This window comes from Stegostoma tigrinum, chromosome 23 (genome assembly GCF_030684315.1).
Source record: "Stegostoma tigrinum isolate sSteTig4 chromosome 23, sSteTig4.hap1, whole genome shotgun sequence".
In the NCBI taxonomy this organism is placed as follows: domain Eukaryota; kingdom Metazoa; phylum Chordata; class Chondrichthyes; order Orectolobiformes; family Stegostomatidae; genus Stegostoma; species Stegostoma tigrinum.
Window position 1 is genome coordinate 21715606 of NC_081376.1, and position 21447 is coordinate 21737052.

The window sequence follows — 21447 nt, forward strand, 5'->3', positions numbered from 1 at the left end:
GGTTTTGTGAATACTATTATTAATAGGGGAAGCAGCAGCACATAAGTCCAGAAAATGGTAAAGCAAAATCCTTGATTTTGTATTTAGCCGGTAAGGGACCACAAATCAAAGGGAAACTTAAAAATTGGCAACGGACAGAATGATGACTTCTGTCAGAAATTATTGAAACCATAAGGAGTACCTTTTAAAAAAGCAGTATTTTGCTTCTTGAGAAATGAGAACATAAAAAAATATGAAGAGCAGGTGAATGAGAACTGATGTGGTAGTACATGCAGGAAAACAATGATGGGTGTAATGGACCTTAATGGGACAACCGCACATTACAAAAAGATACAAAGTTTGCTTTCAGGAGGTTGGAGAAGGCTAAATTTCTCATGTTGGAATATTGCCATGGCCATTAATGGTTTCTCCATAGTCGATTTAACAGAATTCTGATTCAGTGGCAGCCATGGCTTGATTCACATGTTCCAGAATTGGATGAACAGAGCATCATACGATATTCAAGCAGCTCTGGCTTTGCATGTTACAACAGTTATTTCTTGATCTTCCAAACAACAGTTCAAGTTAACCAGTGGGATTCAAAGTAACTTTGGCATATCTATAATTCAGATGACAAAATCAGTAACTTCTGTGGTGATTACTTCTCTGATCCATTGCCAAGAGATAGTTCAACATAATTTTTCCTCTTTGTAAACTAAAATTGTCCTTTATGAGTTGAAAGAGAGAAATAGCTACCTTTTCTCTCACATCATTATTCTTTCTGCCCGGCATCCAAAATGATCCCAAATCTGATCTTGGTGTCATCCTTTCTCTACCTGAAAAATGAACAATAATGAAGATGTCTACAATGAGGCAGTATTATAAGCAACAAGCCATACTGGAACCGAAGCACATATTGCCTTGTTTTGCCATGAACTTCAATCATTTCCTGTTAATCTTGTATACATGCAATGTGCTGAAGAGTAAACAAAAAGCTGAACTTGTACAATTGCTTATCATCCAGGGTCTTCCAGTTTTGCTTTTGACTGAAGCTGTCGCAGAACTTTGGATGGAAAAATTATATTTGTCCTATTTGAGACCAATGCTCATAAACCTTCTCCTACCCTGTGCATGAGTGGCACATTTTGCACTGAGGCTGCACAGGGAATGATCATATCACCTCTAATGTAATGAGAAGCAGTTGATAGTTAGAAAATTTGTGTCAAGTTTACTTTACTTTTGTATCATTGTGCATAGCTTTGAGACTGCAGAAAATGTTAGAAATACTGAGCAGGTCATGCAAAATTAAAGCAAGTGAATCAAAATTAACAGGTCAGATTAATAACCTTTCATCAAAGGTTTCAGGTCAATGATCTTTTTGTTATGAAAGGTTATCAACCTGAAATGTTAATATTTGTCCAAAGTCTTCAGAGAAACGGCAATCACTATCTGCTTTTCTCCTACTTTTTTATACTATGATGGAGCTATGCATTTCTGGGCCAGATATCTCATCTCAACTTCTTCCATGGTGTGAATGCACACCTAAAATCCAACTGCTCCCTCAGAGTGCAGGAGCGTCAGCTGTCACATGCTGATGAGCAAGAGTTCAAATGTCAATTGTATCAATTGCAGTATGTCCAATTCAGTTTCACAGAAAAAAAGAAACAGTTTAAAAAATTTTACTGATTATTAGGTAGCCTACATTTTTTTCTTTATGGGTTCTCTTCCCTCTCTCCCTGAAACCCTCACCCTAACAGTGTTCTTGTCTCTTCCTCACACTCTGATATAATTCTCATTTTTCTCTATGCACATTCCTCTCAAAACCCCTTCACATGTTCACTTCCCTCCATCACTCTATGACGACACAGAATCTATTGACATTGGCTGGACTGGAGGCAGGAATCAGATGAAGAAACATTTCTTCACTCAAAGGGTAATGAGCCTGTGGAAATCTTGACCACAGAAGGCTGTGGAGGCCAAGTCACTTAATATATTTAATTAGCTTTATTGTCACATGTACTCATATGAGTATAATGAAAAGTTTATAAGTTGCCACTTGCAGCGCCATCTTAGGGACAAACTCTTTGGAAAAAAAATAGAAAAATAAGGAAATAAAAAATTTAGTGAGGCATAAGTGGCCATAAACCAAACCATTATATTTACAATTATTTCCACAATCAGCAATACATATCTGGTGAACAGTAGGGCGTAGCCAATACATTTTTAAAAAACTTAAATAGATAAATCAAATAGTTGCACATTCTACAATTAATTTGTATGTAATAATTTTTATGTAACATTAATACCAAGCTAGGGACCATGGGTTTCTGCCAAGGGTGTTCATTTGATTAAACAGGTCAATTTCTGACCTGTATATCTGTGTACATATGGGGCAATATATCCCATCCCTGAGGTAATGTAATCCAGAGAACAGAAGTTGTTTCTTTTTCTTTCCTGCTCTGCCATGGCTAGTTATCTGCCTGATGTGTCTAATTGTGATGTATCTTGATGTCACCACTTTGAATGATTAGTAGCAAGCTTCTCCCAGTCATTAAAGTTGATGTCCTGTTCTTCAACAGAGTTTCAGAGTGTGGTGGAAGCATTCTGTTTTGTCTTCTTATGGATTTTATGCCATTTTAGAGTAACAGAACAGGAAATAGTGATGGTGCAGAATCCAAGATAACAAAGTGTGGAGCTGGATGAACACAGCAGGCCAAGCAGCATCGCAGGAGCATAAAAGCTGACGTTTCGGGCCTAGAACCTTCATCAGAGAGGGGGATGGGGAGAGGGAACTGGAATAAATCGGGAGAGAGGGGGAGGCGGACCGAAGATGGAGATTACAAGAGAGTTGCAGTGGGAGAGAGATTCCCTGAGGTTGGTCCGGAGGGAGGAGGGTAACTTCTTCAGGTTAGGCATCCCTGGAAGTGGCTTCGCAGTGAGGTTAAAATTGTATCAGTGATAATGGGAACTGCAGATGCTGTAGAATCCAAGATAACAAAGTGTGGAGCTGGATGAACACAGCAGGCCAAGCAGCATCTCAGGAGCACAAAAGCTGACGTTTCAGGCTTAGACCCTTCATCAGAGAAGGACCAACCTCAGGGAATCTCTCTCCCACTGCAACTCTCTTGTAATCTCCATCTTCGGTCCACCTCCCCCTCTCTCCCTATTTATTCCAGTTCCCACTCCCCATCCCCCTCTCTGATGAAGGGTCTAGGCCCAAAACGTCAGCTTTTGTGCTCCTGAGATGCTGCTTGGCCTGCTGTGTTCATCCAGCTCCACACTTTGTTATCTAGGAAATGGTGATGGACGGTTTTTGACCATCCAAAACACCATCCACTGCATCCAAAACACGGAAATTGATTTTGCAAGTGCTTTGCCAAATACTTGCACAATTGGTTTGGGGAATGATACTAGTGTGTGGTCCATGGTCCACCAACTGGATCTGAAAGATGCAGAAGGGTCATTGCTGTTTGAAACCTTCTACAAGCCTGCTAAAAATGCTGGTGGTGAGTGTTTGACAAGACCAATCTCCACGAGTGAGCAGAAGTCATATTGTACAGATAAATGATTGTGAGTATGCTCCTGTATATCAGTGGGATCTGATATATAACAATAAGAGTCCTAAAGAAATGCCACCAATATACATATAAACACATATACATGAGAAGGTAAGATACAATAATATGGATTATTGTCAAACGGAAGTAGTAGTACAGCTGTCAGTTAGATATATAGCGGATGTGGAATAAGGTTAACCACTGAGGTTTCTCAACATAAAGGGATTGCAGGAGAAAAGCAGATTACATGGAAAGGCCTTGAAAGAGGGATGAGAACCAGAGACTCAGTAGAACTGCACAAGCAGACAAGATAGACTTCTTGGAAACCTGACCCAGCAACGGGATTAGCCAGAGATTCTTGCCATTTTTTAAAACATATAGGCTAGTGAGTGTGGAGGTGGTCTTCAAGGTAAAATAAACCACAAAGTTAATTCAAGGCAAAAATCCTCAGTTAGCGCTGAAAAGTTGATTCAGCCTCATGACAGAAGAACCGTAGTCAAAAAAAAAGCATCTGATGGCACAATACTAGCAAGAGAAAGAGGTGACTTGACTTCAACAGGGTAAGCCTTCTGATAATGGAGTCATAGAATCTTACAGCACAAAAACAGAACCTTTGGTTCAAATGTCCATGCTGACCAGGTTTCCTAAACTGAACCAGTCCAAATTGGGCCATATTGGTCTAAAATCCTTTCCTATTCGTGTACTCGATGTCTTGGGACTTTCTGATTCTGATGGTAGCCGAATACACTGCATTGGATATATTATAGCATGCAACCTTAACGACACGTCTGGAGCCAACAAGAGAGCAGGCAGTAAGACACCTTACATTGAGGCCATATTTTGAATACTGCATATAATTCTGGTCACCTTGCTATCAAAAGGATGTTGTTAAACTAGACAGGGTGCAGAAAAAATTTTCCAAAGATGTTGGCGGGTTTGAGTTATAAAGAAAGGCTGAATAGGGTGGAACTTTTATCCCTGGAGCATCAGACACTAAGGAATGATCTTATAGAGGCTTATAAAATCATTAGGGCCATAGATAAAGTGAAAAGTCAAGATCTCTTTCCAAAGGTAGGGGAGCCCAAAACTAGAGGGCACAGGTTTAAGGTGAGAGGGAAAAGATTTAAATGGTACCTGTGGGGCAACATTTTCACACAGAGGGTAGAGTGTCTATAAAATGAGCTGCCAGAGAAAGTCTCTGATGAAGGGTCTAGGCCCGAAACGTCAGCTTTTGTGCTCCTGAGATGCTGCTTGGCCTGCTGTGTTCATCCAGCCCCACATTTTATTATCTTATGCCAGAGAAAGTGGTAGAGATAGGTACAATTACAACATTTAAAAGGCATCTGGATAGGTACAACATGAAGAGAAAAAATAAAGAAATAGCACATGTGCATCTTAGATCTGAAATTAATAGACCTTGAAGACAAGTTTGTGAATTTTGAGTTTAAAGAGCAATATGAACACATGTTTCTCAAGAGGTTGCTTTTTGGTCATAACTGATTGACTCTCACTGTCATAGCGGTTTACCAACATCTGTGATTCACAGGCCAACAGTAATTGAATGCTACCACTTTTCAATAAAAGAATGTCTGCATGTACCCTTGGGCAGATTATCAAGGATATATGTAATTTCATGACTGAATGGCCCATCAGAATTTACAGTGAAGATTAATTTTAATCCACCTTAACTAAATAAACGATGCTGAATGGCAGTTAAGAAGGTAGAATGTAGCTGTTGACACTAATTACAAACCAACTATAACTCATTTATGCTACTGCTTAGGATGCCCTTCTTTATTCGTTCAAGGATGTTGCCATTCCTGCCTGGGCCAGTACTCATTGCCAATCTTTGTTGCTTTACAGATGGTAGTGGTGAGCTGCTTTTTGGAACTGCAGCATCCATATGATTTGGTACTCCCATGGAGCTGTCAGAGGAGGGAGTTCCAGGATTTTGATCAAGTGGCACTGAAAGAGCGACAATTTATTTCCAAGTTAGAATTGTGAGTGGGTTGGAGGGAAACTTGCCGCTCTCATGTGTTCTCATGTATCTGCTTGTTGCCCTATAGTTAGCACTTTGCAGTTGTAGCGTTTGATGCCTTGGTTAACGGAAAATGGTCCAATCAGTTCCAATTCTTTGAGATGTTTTAGCAGTTTTATATGACTGATAAGCTTGCAGTGCCACCTCAGAGGACAATTCAGAGTCAATCATATTGCTGTGTGTCTGGATCACAAGTGGGCCAGGGAAGATAAGGATAGCACTTTTCCTTTCCTAAAAGGCAATAGTTAACCAGGTGAGCTTTTATGACAATCAATAATGTTTTCATGGTCATCATTAGACTTAATTGTAGATTCAATCAAATTCAAATTTGAACCCATAAGACAATAAAGCATAAGGGCAGAAGCAGGCTATTCAGCCTATCAAGTGTGTTCCATTATTCAACGAGACCATGCTGATCTGATAATTCTCAACTTCATTTTACACCCTTTTTTTCCATAAACCTTGATTTTCTTACCATTTAAAACTGTCTATCTCAGCTTTAAATATTCTAAACAATCCTCCCTTGACAGCTCTGTGATACAGAATTTCACAGAAAGATTACTCTCTGTCTTATCTGTCGAAAGTGAATGACCCTTTCCTCTGAGATTATGCCCTCACAAGGTAAACAACCATTAATCATTTATCCTATCAAGCACCCTAAAAATTGTTTCATTTCAACAAAGTTACATGCTATTCTTCCAAATTCCAATCAGCCCAAGCCAAACCCAATCAACTTTTCTTCACAAGAAAATCTCTCTATATCCATAATTAACTTAGTTAACTTTCTCTTGATTCCTCCAACGCCAGGATATCTTTGTTCAGACAAACTGATCACAGTATTCTAGGTATTGTGGTCAGATTAATACCTTGTACAGATTGAGAAAGACTTTTCTATTTTCATAGCCCATTCACTTTATTTCAAAGGCCAATATTCCATTTGACTTCCCTAATGCCGATAGGCTGGTAAGTGAACTTGGATACAACCTTTTTTGGTTCATTCATGAGGACTATGAATCCTACTGCAGCTTTCTGTAGTGTTTCTCTCTTTAAATAATATTCAGCTCCTCTATACTTCCTGCCAAAGTGTATAATCTCATATGCTCCCACATCACACTCCATCTGCCAAATTTTTGCTCACTCATTTAACTTGTCCATCTGCCTCTGCAGATTCTGTGTCATCCTTAACACTTGCCTTCCTACCTATTTTTGTGCATCAACAAATTTGGCTCGAGCACACTCATTTCCCTCAACTAAGTCATTAATGTATACCATAAATAACTGTGGCCCCAGCAGTGAAATCTATGGTACTCCCACTAGTTATAGGTGGCCATCCTGAAAACACAACCTTCGTTCCAAATTTCTGTCTTCCATTAGTTATTCAAATTTCTATCCATGCTTATTTACTAACCCCAAAACCACTTCTATTATGTATTCTTGTGTGGTATCAATATATATTACACCTACTGACTCCCATTTATCTATCCTGATTGTTACTTCCTCAAAGAATTCTAATAAATTTGTCAGGGCATCATCTCCCCTTTATTGAATCCAAGCTGACTATGCTTCATCATATTATGTACTTCTAAATGCTCTGCTATTGAATTCTTTAAAATAGACTTTAACACTTTCCCAATAACATATTAAACTAACTGGCCAATAGTTATCTGTGTGTAAACAAGGGTATACACTAGCAGTTTTCAAATACTCTGGATTCTTGGAAGATTACTACCACTGTGTCCACTATCTGAGTAACTATTTCCTTTAATATCCTTGGACACAATCCATCAGGTCCAGTAGGCATATTCATTAGACCCATTAGCTTCCCTAGCTATTTTTTCTCTAGTCATAGTTACTGTATTTATTTCATCACTTCCTTTTGCCCCTTGATTATTTAGCAGTTTTAGAATGCTACTGGCATCTTTTAGCATGATGCAACTCTTCTACCATTTCCTGATTCCCCATTATTGTTTCCCAAGGAACCCATGTTCTCTTTGCTATCTGTTTTGATATTACTTGCTATTTAGCCCCAAAATGTATTTTCTCCTTTTTTAAAGTTAACTTTTGTTGGCTTTTAAACTTTCCCAACATCTGGCTTTTTGCTAATCTTTGCCACATTGTATGTTTTATTTCTTTCAATTTGATGATATTCTTAACTTCTTTGGTTAACCATGGCTGATTAATGTCCTTACTAGGATTATTCTTCCTTATTGGTATATATCAGCATTGTGAGTCATGAACTGTTTTCTTAAACATCAGCCATTGTTCCTCAACTGAGTTTTGTGCTAAATTCCTTTTGAAGTTCACTTTAGATAACTCACCTCTCAGTCCTTTCCAATTATCTTATTTAAACTTAGCATAGTTGTTTCTGAACTAATTTTCTTGCTTTCAAGCTGAATACTAAATTCTAACATGTTATGGCAGGCAATTTTTTTTAAATGTCATCCAAATACATGCCCAACAGTTATTTCAGGGAAAAGAAAAGAGGAACACAGCTCTGCACGTATAAGCGCCTCCCAACAATCTCAGGACAGCAATAACATTATCACAGGCTGGGAAGCTGTTTATATGATGATTGCCGGACTTATAAATAAATGTTAAACAATATTATTTGTTCAGAATCTGAATGGATCAAAGCAATTTTTTAAAGAAGATATCTGGATCATCAAGCATCAGTATAAAAATCGTAGACGAGGACATAAACAGTGAGAAACAAAAATCCTTAATTGAACATACCAAGCTCACTTAATTCATTGACCACAAATAATCTACAATGTGACTAACACAAATACTGTACCCAACAGACAGCTTAAATTCTAAGAATAATAGCTCACCAGACTTTGCATGTTCCAAATCTCTGTCCATTTGTGATTGATGTGCCGAAGTCCCATGGTTATAAGGACCAGGTGAAAGCCTTCCTGGAGTCTGTAACAACTTGAAATTATAAGCCATGGCAGTCTGACGAGCCACAAGCCTTGGGTCTAATGCTATTCTGCTCTGGTATCCCAACCAGGTCACCTAAACAAAGTTGGAACAAACATAAGTAACAAGTGCCTTTATATCATATTTCTGTCAAGGACACAGATTTATCAAAAAAGATTTTATTATTATAAATGTGGACAAATAAATAAATAAATAGTACTTAAGCAATTCAAAAATTACAAGTAATGCTACTGCCAAATTTCTAAAATTTGGAAGCTGTAAAAGATCTTCAAATGTGGTCATATTTTGCTTTATTTGGAGCATATTGGAGAAGAGAACAGTTATTTAACAACATTTGCATCTTCAAAAAGAAAACAGAATGCATTCATAAACAGTTACTGTTAATTTGTAAAATAATTTCAAAATTTTCAGTAGCTACTTTTGAGACTACATTTGACATTTTCATTATATCCGTCAGCATGATCGGGTTGTTTTTCACTTTTTGTTAACCGCACACATGAACAAACTTTGTAACAAAATCCTACTGAGCCTCTTATTTGCCTACTTCATTGCTTTTAGACTGAATTTCAATTTCTGTGCTATATAAAAAAATTACAACAAAATGCTGACTGTCGTGGCTTGCTGTTCAAAATTAGAATGACAGGCATCACTTCATGTTAGCGGAATTATAAAGAGAGCCCGCGTGTCAAACCGGGGTAAATATTTAACAGAGTTATACAATTATGTGATTACAATAGGATAAAATATTTTGACTAACTGTTTAAAAGTTACAGTTGCAGTTAGTATTCAGCCCACTAATTCAGCACGGGGATGGGAACCTGAATTGTAGCTCCAGTGTACAGGAGGTTGAGAGTAGTGAGGTCATGAATAAGGTTTCAAGGTCACAGGAGTGTACCGGCAGGCAGGAAGGTGGTTTGAAGTGTGTCTACTTCAACACCAGGAGCATCCGGGATAAGGTGGGTGAACTTGAAGCATGGGTTGGTACCTGGGACTTCGATGTTGTGGCGATTTCAGAGACATGGATAGAACAGGGACAGGAATGGTTGTTGCAGGTTCCAGGGTTTAGATGTTTCAGTAAGATCAGGGAAGGTGGTAAAAGAGGGGGAGGCGTGGCACTGTTAGTCAAGGACAGTATTACGGTGGCAGAAAGGACGTTTGATGAGGATTCGTCTACTGAGGTAGTATGGGCTGAGGTTAGAAACAGGAAAGGAGAGGTCACCCTGTTGGGAGTTTTCTATAGGCCTCCGAAAAGTTCCAGAGATGTAGAGAAAAGGATTGCAAAGATGATTCTGGATAGGAGTGAAAGTAACAGGGTAGTTGTCATGGGGTCCTTAACATTCTAAATATTGACTGGAAACGCTATAGTTCGAGCACTTTAGATGGGTCAGTTTTTGTCCAAAGTGTGCAGGAAGGTTTCCTGACAGTACGTAGATAGGCCAACAAGAGGTGAGGCCACATGGGATTTGGTACTGGGTAATGAACCAGGCCAGATGTTAGATTTGGAGGTAGGTGAGCACTTTGGTGACAGTGACCAAAATTCGGTTACATTTACTTTAGCGATGGAAAGGGACAGGTATATACTGCAGGGCAAGAGTTATAGCTGGGGGAAAGGCAATTATGAGGCGATTAAGCAAGATTTAGGATACACAGGATGGGGAAGGAAACTGCAGGGGCTGGGCACAATTGAAATGTGGAGTTTGTTCAAGGAACAGCTACTGCATGTCCTTCATAAATATGTACCTGTCAGGCAGGGAGGAAGTGGTTGAGCAAGGGAACCGTGGTTTACTAAAGAAGTTGAATTTCTTGTCAAGAGGAAGAAGGAGGCTTATATAAAGATGAGGTGTGAAGGCTCAGTTAGGGGGCTTGAGAGTTACAAGTTAGCCAGGAAGGGCCTAAAGAGAGAGCTAAGAACAGCCAGGAGGGGACATTGGAAGTCTTTGGCAGGTGGGATCAAGGAAAACACTAAAGTTTTCTATAGGTATGTCAGGAAGAAAAGAATGACTAGAGTAAGATTAGGGCCAGTCAAGGACAGGAGTGGGAAGTTGTGCGTGGAGTCCAAAGAGTTGTGGGGGGGTGCTAAATGAATATTTTTCATCAGTATTCACACAGGAAAAAGACAATGTTGTCAAAGAGAATACTGAGGTACAGGCTATTGGACTAGACGGAATTGAGGTTCATAAGGAGGAGGTGTTCGCAATGCAGGAAAGTGTGAAAATAGATAAACCCCCTGGGCCGCATGGGATTTATCTTAGGATTCTCTGGGAAGTTAGGGAGGAGATAGCACAGCCTTTGGCTCTGATCTTTATAGTCAGCATTGTCTACCGGAATAGTGCCAGAAGATTGGGGGATAGCAAATGTTTTCCTCTTGTTCAAGAAGGGGAGTAGAGATAACCCTGGTAATTATAGACCAGTTAGCCTTACTTCGGTTGTGGTTAAAGTGTTGGACAGGATTATAAGAGATTGGATTTATAATAATCTAGAATGGAATAATTTGATTAGGGATAGTCAACACGGTTTTGTGAATGGTAGGTCATGCCTCACAAACCTTACTGAGTTCTTTGAGAAGGTGACCAAACAGGTAGATGAGGGTAAAGAGGTTGATGTGGTGTATATGGATTTCAGGAAAGTGTTTGATAAGGGTCCCCACTGTAGGCTGTTGCAGAAAATACGGAGGCATGGGATTGAGGGTGATATAGCAATTTGGATCAGAAATTGGCTAGCTGTAAGAAGACAGAGGGTGGTGGTTAATGGTAAATGTTCATCCTGGAGTTCAGTTACTAGTGATGTATCTCAATGATCTGTTTTGGGGCTACTGCTGTTTGACATTTTTATGTATGACCTGGATTGGGGCATAGAAGGATGGGTTAGTAAATTTGCGGATGACACACTAAAGTTGGTGGAGTTGTGGATAGTGTGGAAGGATGTTGCAGGTTACAGAGGGACATAGATAAGCTGCAGAGCTGGGCTGAGAGGTGGCAAATGGAGTTTAATGCAGAGAAGTGTGAGGTGATTCACTTTGGAAAGAGTAACAGGAATACAGAGTACTGGGCTAATGGTAAGATTCAACTTTAAGGGCATTTAAATGGTCATTGGATAAATATACGGATGATAATGGAATAGTGTAGGTTAGATGGGCTTCAGATTGGTTTCACAGGTCAGCGCAACATCGAGGGCCAAAGGGCCTGTACTGCACTGTAATGTTCTATGTTCTATGTTCCATGTAATTCCTGAAATCGTGCTGGATTTAATCCCAGTTTGACCATTTTATTCTAAAACAGATTAAATTAGGGCAAAGGAAGATCAAATTAATTTTTTTTCTTTCTGAGGGTTATGCAACTTTGGAACTCTCTGTTTCAAAAGGTGGTACAAGTGGTGTCATTGAATATTTTCAAGGCAGAGACAGAAATCTTCCCGTCAGGCAAGGGAATACATGGTTATCAGGAGTGAAGGGATTGTGGACCTCAAAACACAAAGAGAACAGCAATGATCTGAATGAATAGAGGAGCAGGTTTGAAGGATCGAATGGTCTACTTCTTTTCCTATTTTGTACTTTGTATGCCAAAATAATTACATTTTGCAATGGGCTGATATCATGTGACTGCTTCCAAGTCACTTCACCAGAAGCGCTAAGGGCAAGGAAGCTGGCTCAACATGAATTTGGCTTGTACAGTGAACTACAACAGTCATTTACAATTTAAAGAAATATCAGAAACTCATATGGATTTTAGGTTTACAGATACATTTTCCTCATTTGCTAGACTGCCCCCAAAGCCTTGCTACTCGTTAAAGATTTTGCTCAACAGACTGCACTTTTTCAATCTAAATGACAATTCTACTCATTTCGTGATAAGACAATCCATAACAGCAGACACAAATTGCATAGTCGTGTCGTTTTAATTCTAAAATAGAAATGAAGATGCATCAGGTGAAAGCACCAACTCGTGGAAACTGTTTGAATATGATATAAATGGATACCAATGCTGAGAATTCAGGGTCGCTAGGAAACAGGCTGGTTATAAACGCTGAAGTATTAATGCAACTGATAAGGTGCATTGAGTTTTCGTGGATGGGTGAGCAAAGTCTATAGAGTTACAAGCAGGATGACTCTGTATGTGATTTGATTTAGTAACGCATTGCTCAAAGTGAATGAAAGGCATTTGAAGGGAATACTATGTCAGTTACAGAACGATGCCCATTTCATTTTTTTAATATTAGCAGGGAAACGGGCAATAGAGATTATGATGAACAAAAGGAATACTGAGGTGCTCTTAAATAGCTTAAGCTGTAATGATGGTCAAGTCTGGGCATTACCCTGAGGAATGCCTGCAGAGATGTCCTTGATCAGAGATGATGGATCTCAAACAACTACCACCATCTTGCTTTGTGCGAGGTATGGCTCCAGGTATGAGCTTACCCCCAACACCCTCCAATTCCCACTGACTTCAATTTTGCTAGGGCTCCTTGATGTCACACTCAGTTGAATGCAGCCTTGATATCGGGGGCAAACATTCTCACCTTACCTCTGGAATTCAGCTCTTTTGTCCATATTTGAACCACGGCTATAATGAAATCAGGAGTTGAGTGGCTCTGGTAGAACCCACAATGAGTATCAGTGAGCAGGTTAATTCTGAGCAAGTGCTGATTGATACCTTCCATCATAGGTGTACAATAACTGGTTGGATTGAATTGATCCTTCTTATGTACAGAACATACCAGGACAATTTTCCACATTGTTGGGTCATTGCTGCAGCTGTACTGGAACCATTGGATTCACGTGGAGTGAATCAAATTAGCCGAAGACTGGCATTTGTAATTCTGGAGACATCCGGAGGAGCTCAGCCTGATTCATCCACTCAGTACTTCTGACAGAAGATTGTTGCAAATCCTTCAATCTTGTATTTTGTACTGATATGCTGGGTGACCCCATTATTGAGCATGGGAATATGTATAAACCTTCATCCTCCCGTGAGTTGTTTAATTGCCCACCATCATTCGCAACTGGGTGTGGTCAGAGCTTATATGTGATCCATTGGTTATGAAATTTCTTAGCTCTATCTTTGACTTGCTGCTTCTTCTCTTTGACACTCAAATAATCCTGTTTGTAAGTTCACCAGGTTGACACTTCATTTTCAGGAATATTTGATGCTGTTCCTGGTAAGTTGCCACACGCTTCAGTGAACCAGGATTGATCCCGTTAACTTCATGGGAATGGTAGAGTTGTGGATATAATGGGCTATGAGGTTACAGACTGTGGTTGAAATCAATTCCGCTACCACTGATGGCTCAGGGTGCCTCATGAATGCACAGTCTTGAGCTGCTAAATCTGTTTGAAGTCTATCTCATTTAGGATAGTTACAGCGCCACATAATACCATGGAGGGTTTCCGCAGTGAGATGACAGGACTTCAACTCCATAAGGACTGTGTGGTCATCATTCATTCCAATGTCATGGACATATACACCTGGGGCAGGCAGATTAGTTAGGTTGTGGACAAGTCTGTTTTTCCCTCTTGTTGTTTCTGTCATTAGCTGCTGAAGTCCTAGTCTAGCAGCTATGTCCTTGAGGACGCAACCATTCGGTCGGTAGTGGTGCTGGCGAGGCATTCTTGATGGTCGATACTGAACTACCCCCACTCAGAAGAAATTCTGTGTCATTGCCACGCACACTGCTTTCTCCAAATGATGTTCAACATAAAAGAGCACTGATTCATCAGCTAAAATGGGGTGGGATATGACAATCTGCAGGAGGTTTCCTTACCCATGGTAATGTGTATAATATTTGCATGCCTTCTTTCTGATGCCATGAGACTTCATGGGGTTCCAATCAATATTGAGGACTCCTAAGGCAACTAACTCTCAATATTATACCACAGCACCACTTAACACTTTTGGGTCTGTCGCATCGGTGGTCATGGCATGCCACTAGTGGTGTCAGTATCTGCTACGACACTGTGTGTATGGTATGGTTCTGAGAATATGACATGTCAAGCTGTTGCATACCTAATCTGAGAGACAAACAATTTTTTCACTGATCGCAGATGTTAGCAAGGGGGTCTTTGCAGGGTCAATAAGGCTGTGTTTTCTGCAATCATTTCTGGTGCCTTAGTCTGTTCAGTTTCATTCCTTTATGTTGAGACTTTCAGTCAGTTGAAACAATTGAATAGCTTGCCAGTCCATGACAGATGGCAGTTAAGAATCAATCATATAGAGGGGTCTGGAGTCATAGTTGGGCCAGATCAGGTCAGAAAATCAGTCTGCCTTCCCTAAGGGACATTAGTGAACCAGATAGATATTGATATTTGACAACGTCTTCATGGTTGTTATTATAGCATTCAATTTCCACCATCTGTCATGATGGGACTCAAATCTAGGAATGTTACCTAGATCTTTGCATAACTAGTTCAGCAATAATACCACAAGCCAATTGCCCTCCATAAAACACCATTCTGTGAGGTGTTGATGTGAGCAGCAGCTGTTGGTTGATGAGGCCGAAGTTAGTATAATTCAGGGCTCTACAGAGTGGATGTGAGTTGAAGAACCAGAGCATGGCCAATGTAGAATGCCTTTTCTGAAAAATGGGGCAGAAACAGTCTGCATAATTAATGACCAGTTAAACACTGTCATAGGCATATTTGAAGACTACCTAACACATTAAGTGAGCAGCAATGTCCAACTCAAATTTCCACTCAAATTAAGAATTAAAGTGTTTAGGTGGAAAGGTAATATTTGAATGCCTTCTTTCTCTGAGTGACAGCAGACCATATGAAAAAGGAGTTCTTTTCCCAACAGTAACACTTTAACACAGAGAGATTTTCATTAAATTATCTTTTGTTTATCTGATCCATTTTCTGAAAAAGCAGATTACGCATTTACAGGTAAAACATTAGAGTTATCCTTTAAATAACTGGAACTAGATTAGCATGCATACTGGGAAATACCAGTGGCTACCTGCAAAAACTGTTAGCTTAAACCACAAATAGTCCCACCCAATGGTCCTCTCAGTAGTTTATAAACTCAGCTTTATGGGGAAAGAAAGCTTAAGTGGAAAAGAATTAAGATGGACAAAGCTCCATGTATTTATTAACGGGCAAGTGATCAATAAAACTAAGTAGATTATTTGCGTAAATCTGATAGAATCTGTGCTGAAGATGATGTCAAATCAGCATAATTTGAGGTGCACCAGTGACCTATGTCATCAAATTAGTTTCGATAACAAAGCTGTCACCACAAAATGAAGACTCCCAACATCATTTAGTTCAGTGTTTTTACTGGCACAGACATGTTCTTCATTTCAAATTCAATTGAACCAGATTTTCAATAATACAGATTTCTGTGTGCAGTATCAGTTTCACCACTGCATCTCGAGGATGATTATAGCATTCAAGCATAAACTATCTGTAATCCATATAGCAATGAATTCTGTAGAATGATCTGAAATGGTCAATTTGGCTTTAATTTCATTCTATTTCAGCTCCTGAGCTAAATCACACTTCAGTTCTGACACACATGTAATTAATCACCAAAGGTCCTCAGACAGCACCTTCCAAACCCATGACCACTACCATTTTGAAGGTGAAGGGCAGCAGGTAGATGGGAACACCACCACCTGCAAGTTGACCTCCAAGGTACTCATCATCCATGCTTGGAAATATTTCCCAGTTGCTTCAGTGCTGTTGGGACAAAATCTTGGTACTCCCTCCCTTTGTGGCTTTGTGTATCAACATGGCTTTGTGTATCAACCTACAGTACATGGACTTGAGCTGTTCAAGAAGGCAACTCACTGTCCTCTTCTCAAGAACAACTAGGGATGAACAACAAATGCCAGCCCAGCCAGCAACACTCACATCCCATGAGTGAATTTTAAAATACAGCCCTGCAAAGCAGGGAATCTTGGGATTTGGTCTGGAGAGTTTCAGCTTTGATTAATCATTTGAATGTCATTGACTGATCTTAAGACAAGGTTCTGACTCCACAATATCAGCCAATGATAACTTTTGGAAGTCATTGTGTGTAGATTTGAGTTGGATTATAATTTCCAACTTTCCTAATGGCGCCAGTTATTGCCTAGAGTTACACATAAAGAATGGTTACATGGACTTATACATATCTTAAATATCACTTATTTTTTAAGGTTGTTGATTTGCTCACTGAGCTGGTTTGTTTTTGTTTAGACATTTTATCACCATGCTTGGTGAAATCATCAATGGAGCCTCCGACAAAGTGATATTATTCTCTGTGGAGTAGAATAATATCGCTTCATTGGAAGCTCCACTGATGATGTCACCCAACACGGTGATGAAATATCTGAACAACAACAAGCCAGCTCGGCGAGCAAGTCAACAACCTCATCCACAACCTGAGCTATAGATCTTTGCCAACACTTTAAATCACTTATTTTTAAGTTTGCATTTTGGACTATGTATCTTAAGGGGTTTAATGACTAATTTGTAAAAGTTAAACTTTCTGAAATAAAAGTTGAGATAGTCCTTGGAGGCTAATGGGAATTTGTTCACATTAGGAGTGTTATTTACAAGTCAGGTAAAAGTATAGTATATTAAATTTCAGTTGGAAGAATAAAGAAAGTTGTGTCTTTGGGCTTAGGAAAACCTTTCTGATTTTGGTTTGCAGAGGTTCTGCTTGAAACTAGACATGTAGAACAGTTTCTCCTGAGGAAAGGAGATAGTTTAAGAAATAGGATACCTAAGTTTGAGTTTAGCTTGAAAATTCCAGGCTAGAAGTGTTTGCTTATTTGAAGGGGTTAATTGGAGCTGAGCAGGTCTGAGCTCTGATTAATGAAGCTTCAAGGAAGAGGCTATCAGATTCACAAGACCAGGACTCAGTTAAGCCTCATAGAGGTAATAGAGAGGGAGTTGTCTCTGGTTTGAATATTGTAAAGAAGTATTGTTAGGGTTATTGTGATTGTATTTTGCTGTGTGTTTTGAAACATTTAAAAATGTGCTAAATATGAAGAGTTTAGTTAATTTTTCTTGTCGTCAATTTTTTGTTTAATAAACTTCCGTTTAATTGCTAAAACCAAATCGGCAGCATTACATGCTTGTGTTTCAGTAAAAGACCGTCTTGTTAAATCTAAAAAAAAACAAAAAAAATCTATCAATCCCAATTTTAGTCTTGAATCTGACTTGTCCAGTAATAAAATGAGCTGGGATCATAACAGTGCCTTTTGCTGATACAGTCCCAAGTGTATGGAAAGCCCTTTTGCAACCTGATGCATGGAGAGGAAATGAAGCATAAATCACACTACTACTGCAGATTTGTTTAACATCATTTTATGATGTGCTCTGTAGTTTACACAAGAGAACTAGAAATAAAGTCTGCTTTAGTCTGAAAGCTAATAAGAAATCAGTTTTATATTTACAGTACTAGAACAGGGCAAGATATATTCAAACTATCTGAAGAATGACATTTACATTGGCACAGTTCTGGTACTGGAGATAATTAATAAGTTGGCATTAAACAGACAGCTTAGATGAATAATTAAAGGATTAGTATTTATAAAGAGGATGAAACAGGAACAATAATTGGTTATGTTAAATGAAAGACGTACAAAATCAGAGTAAGAAAAGGCCTCAGCAGAAAGGAAAGGCAATTGCATATTTACTGGTTGCACAAAATTAAATATTAGGCAAAGAATTTTACTTAAATCAAGTATAATGTAATCTACTGTAAACCTAAAATATCATTTCTTTAAAAGTACATAAACTATGGAAACTGATTTGACTCAATCATTACTCAACTGTCTCATTACTAAACATAAGAACATAAGAACTAGGAACAGGAGTGGGCCATATGGCCCCTCGAGCCTGTCCCACCATTTAATAAGATCATGGCTGATATCTCTCGCTCATCATAACCCTTAATTCCTTAACTGTTCAAAAAATTATCTAGCTGTGCCTTAAAAACATTCAGCGAGGTGGCCTCAACCACTTCACTGGGCAGGGAATTCCACAGATTCACAACCCTTTGGGTGAACAAGTTCCTCCTGAGCTCAGTCCTACATCTGCTGCCCTTTATTTTGAGGCAATGCCCCCTAGTTGTAGTTCCACCTGTTAGCGGAATCAACCTGTCTCCACTTTATCTATTCCCTTCATAATCTTATATGTTTCAATAAGATTTCCCCTCAGTCTTCTGAATTCCAATGAGTACAATCCCAGCCTACTCAGTCTCTCTTCATAATCCAACACTTTCAACTCTGGAATCAACTGAGTAAATCTCCTCTGTCACCCCTCCAGTGCTAGTATATCCCTTCTCAAGTAAGGAGACTGAAACTGCACACAGTACTCCAGGTGTGGCCTCACCAGGACCCCATACAGCTGCAGCATAGATGCCCTGTTTTTAAAGACCATCCTTCTAGCAATGGCAGACAAAATTCCATTTACATTTTTAGTCACTGCTGCTCCTGCAATCCCACCTTCAGCGATTCATGCACAAGGACACCCAACTCCCTCTGCACAGCAGCGTGCTGCAATAACCATTTAAAACATAGTCCATTTTGCTGTTATTCCGACCAAAATGGATGACCTCACACTTAGCAACATTGTACTCCATCTGCCAGACCTTTGCCCACTCACTTAGACTGTCTATATCCATCTGCAGACTTTCAGCGTCTTCTGCACAGTTTACTCTACCACTCATCTTAGAGTCATCTGCAAATTTTGACACACCACACTTAGTCCCCAACTCCAAATCATCTAAGCAGATTGTAAACAATTGCGGTCCCAAAACTAATTCCTGAGGCACGCCTTTTGCCACTGACCGCCAACCAGAAAAACACCCATTTACCCCTACCCTTTGTTTTCTACTAGTCAACCAATCCTCTATCCATGCCAAAACGTTACCTGTAATACTGTGCAACTTTATCTTATGTAGCAGCCTTTGGTATGGCACTTTGTCAAATGCCTTCTAGAAATCCAGATACACCACATCCACCAGTTCCCCATTGTTCTCCATGCAAGTAATGTCCTCAAAGAATTCCACCAAATTAGTTAAACATGCCCTACCCTTCATGGACCCATGCTGGGTGTTCGCAATGGGGCAATTCATATCCAGATGTCTTGCTATGTCTTCCTTAATGATAGATTCAAGCATTTTCCCCACTAGCGAAGTTAAGCTTACTGCCCTATAGTTACCTGCCTTTTGACTACTTCCTTTTTTAAACAGTGGAGTCACAGTGGCTGTTTTCCAATCTATGGGAACCATCCCAGAGTCCAGTGAATTTTAGTAAATAATTACTAGTGCATTTGTTATTTCCCCCATCACCTCTTTTAGTACCCTGGGATGCATTTCATCTGGGCCAGAAGACATGTTTGCCTTTAGCCCCAGTAGCTTGCCCAGCACTGCCTCCTTAGTGATGATGATAGTTTCTAGGTCCTCACCTGCTATAACCTTCTTGACATTAGTTTTCGGCATGTTATTTGTGTCTTCCACTGTGAAGACCAACACAAAATAACTGTTTAACGTCTTGGCTATTTCCTCATTCCCAGTTATTAAAGTGGCCTTCTCATCCTCTAAAGGACCAATGTTTAGCTTTGCCCCACTCTTTCACGATTTACATATTTATAGAAACTTTTGCTGCCTGTTTTTATATTCTGAGCTAGTTTACTCTCATAACCTATCTTACTTTTCTTCATAACATTTTTTGTGGCTTTCTGTTGCCTTTAAAGATTTCCCAGTCTACTTATTTCCCACTATTCCTTGCTTTTTTGTATTTGTTTTTTTTTAGTTACTTTCCTTTATTTCCCTAGACATCCATGGCTGGCTCTCTCTTTTCCTACAGTTCTTCCTTATCACTGGAATATACTTTTGCTGAGCATTGTGAAAAGTCGTTTTGAAAGTCCTCCACTGTTCCTCAATTGACCCACCATAAAGTTTTTGCTCCCATTCTACTTTAACTAACTCCTTCCTCATTCCTTCATAGTCTCCTTTGTTTAAGCACAGGACATTGGTGCTAGATTTAACCTACTCAAACTCCACTTGTATTTTAAATTCAAACATACTGTGATCGCTCCTTCCAAGAGGTTGCCTAACTGTGAGATCATTAATTATTCCTGTCTCATTACACAGGACTAGATCTAGGATAGCTTGGTCCCTCATAGGATCCATTACATATTGTTCCAGGAAATTATTGCAGATGCATTCTATGAACCCCTCCTTAAGGCTGCCATGACTGACCTGGTTTGACCAATCAATATGTAGATTAAAATCTCCCATGCTAATTACTGTACCATTTTTACATGCATTAGCTATTTCTATGTTTATTGCCTGTGCCACCACAACGTCATTATTTGGTGGCCTATAGATCACACCTATCACCTATCTCCCTGCTATTCCTAATTTCCAGCCAAATGGATTCAACCATTTGTTCAGTAGAACCTATATCATTTCTCACTACCGCCCTGATATTAAAAATTTCTGAAGAAGGGTCTAGGCCGGAAACATCAGCCTTCCTGCTCCTCTGATGCTGCTTGGCCTGCTCTGTTCATCCAGCTCTACACCTTGTTATCTCAGATTCTCCAGCATTTGCAGTTCCTAATATCTCTGAGCCAAGTCATCTCTTAGCTGTTTTTGGTCAGAATACACAGAAAAATAAAGATATCATAATGAGATTAAATGTAATATTGAAATTATAGAAATGCACAGTGAGTCACTGAGTTCGCTGTAATTTCGTAATAAAACTCATTGCATGGATTTTTCCAGATTCATTCTACAGTCATTGCCTGACAGGTACATGATACCTGTATCTTACCATTTACTAACATAGTGCACTTTCTCAGCTCTAATATCAACAGACAAGTGAGCATTACCATGGGCTCTTAGGATTTGAGGGTTAAGGTTTAGAGGCAACAACATGTATTTATTTTAGTCCCCACCTTTGCAGTGGAGCCTGGTCTTTTATCGTCTCAGCTATCTCTACTAC

At 39.4% G+C, this 21447-nt stretch overlaps 1 protein-coding gene across 2 annotated transcripts in view; it reads right to left on the minus strand.

The window, feature by feature from the left end:
* The window catches only part of LOC125462423 (probable helicase with zinc finger domain), a 367554-nt gene that overhangs the window by 85757 nt on the left and 260350 nt on the right, over nt 1-21447 (minus strand). For both annotated transcript variants that reach the window (XM_059653989.1, XM_059653987.1), the window contains exons 23-24: nt 8406-8589; nt 736-815 (exon numbers count right to left, since the gene is read on the minus strand). In XM_059653989.1, coding sequence (XP_059509972.1) covers nt 736-815; nt 8406-8589 — 264 coding nt within the window. The remainder of the gene's footprint in view (nt 1-735; nt 816-8405; nt 8590-21447) is intronic.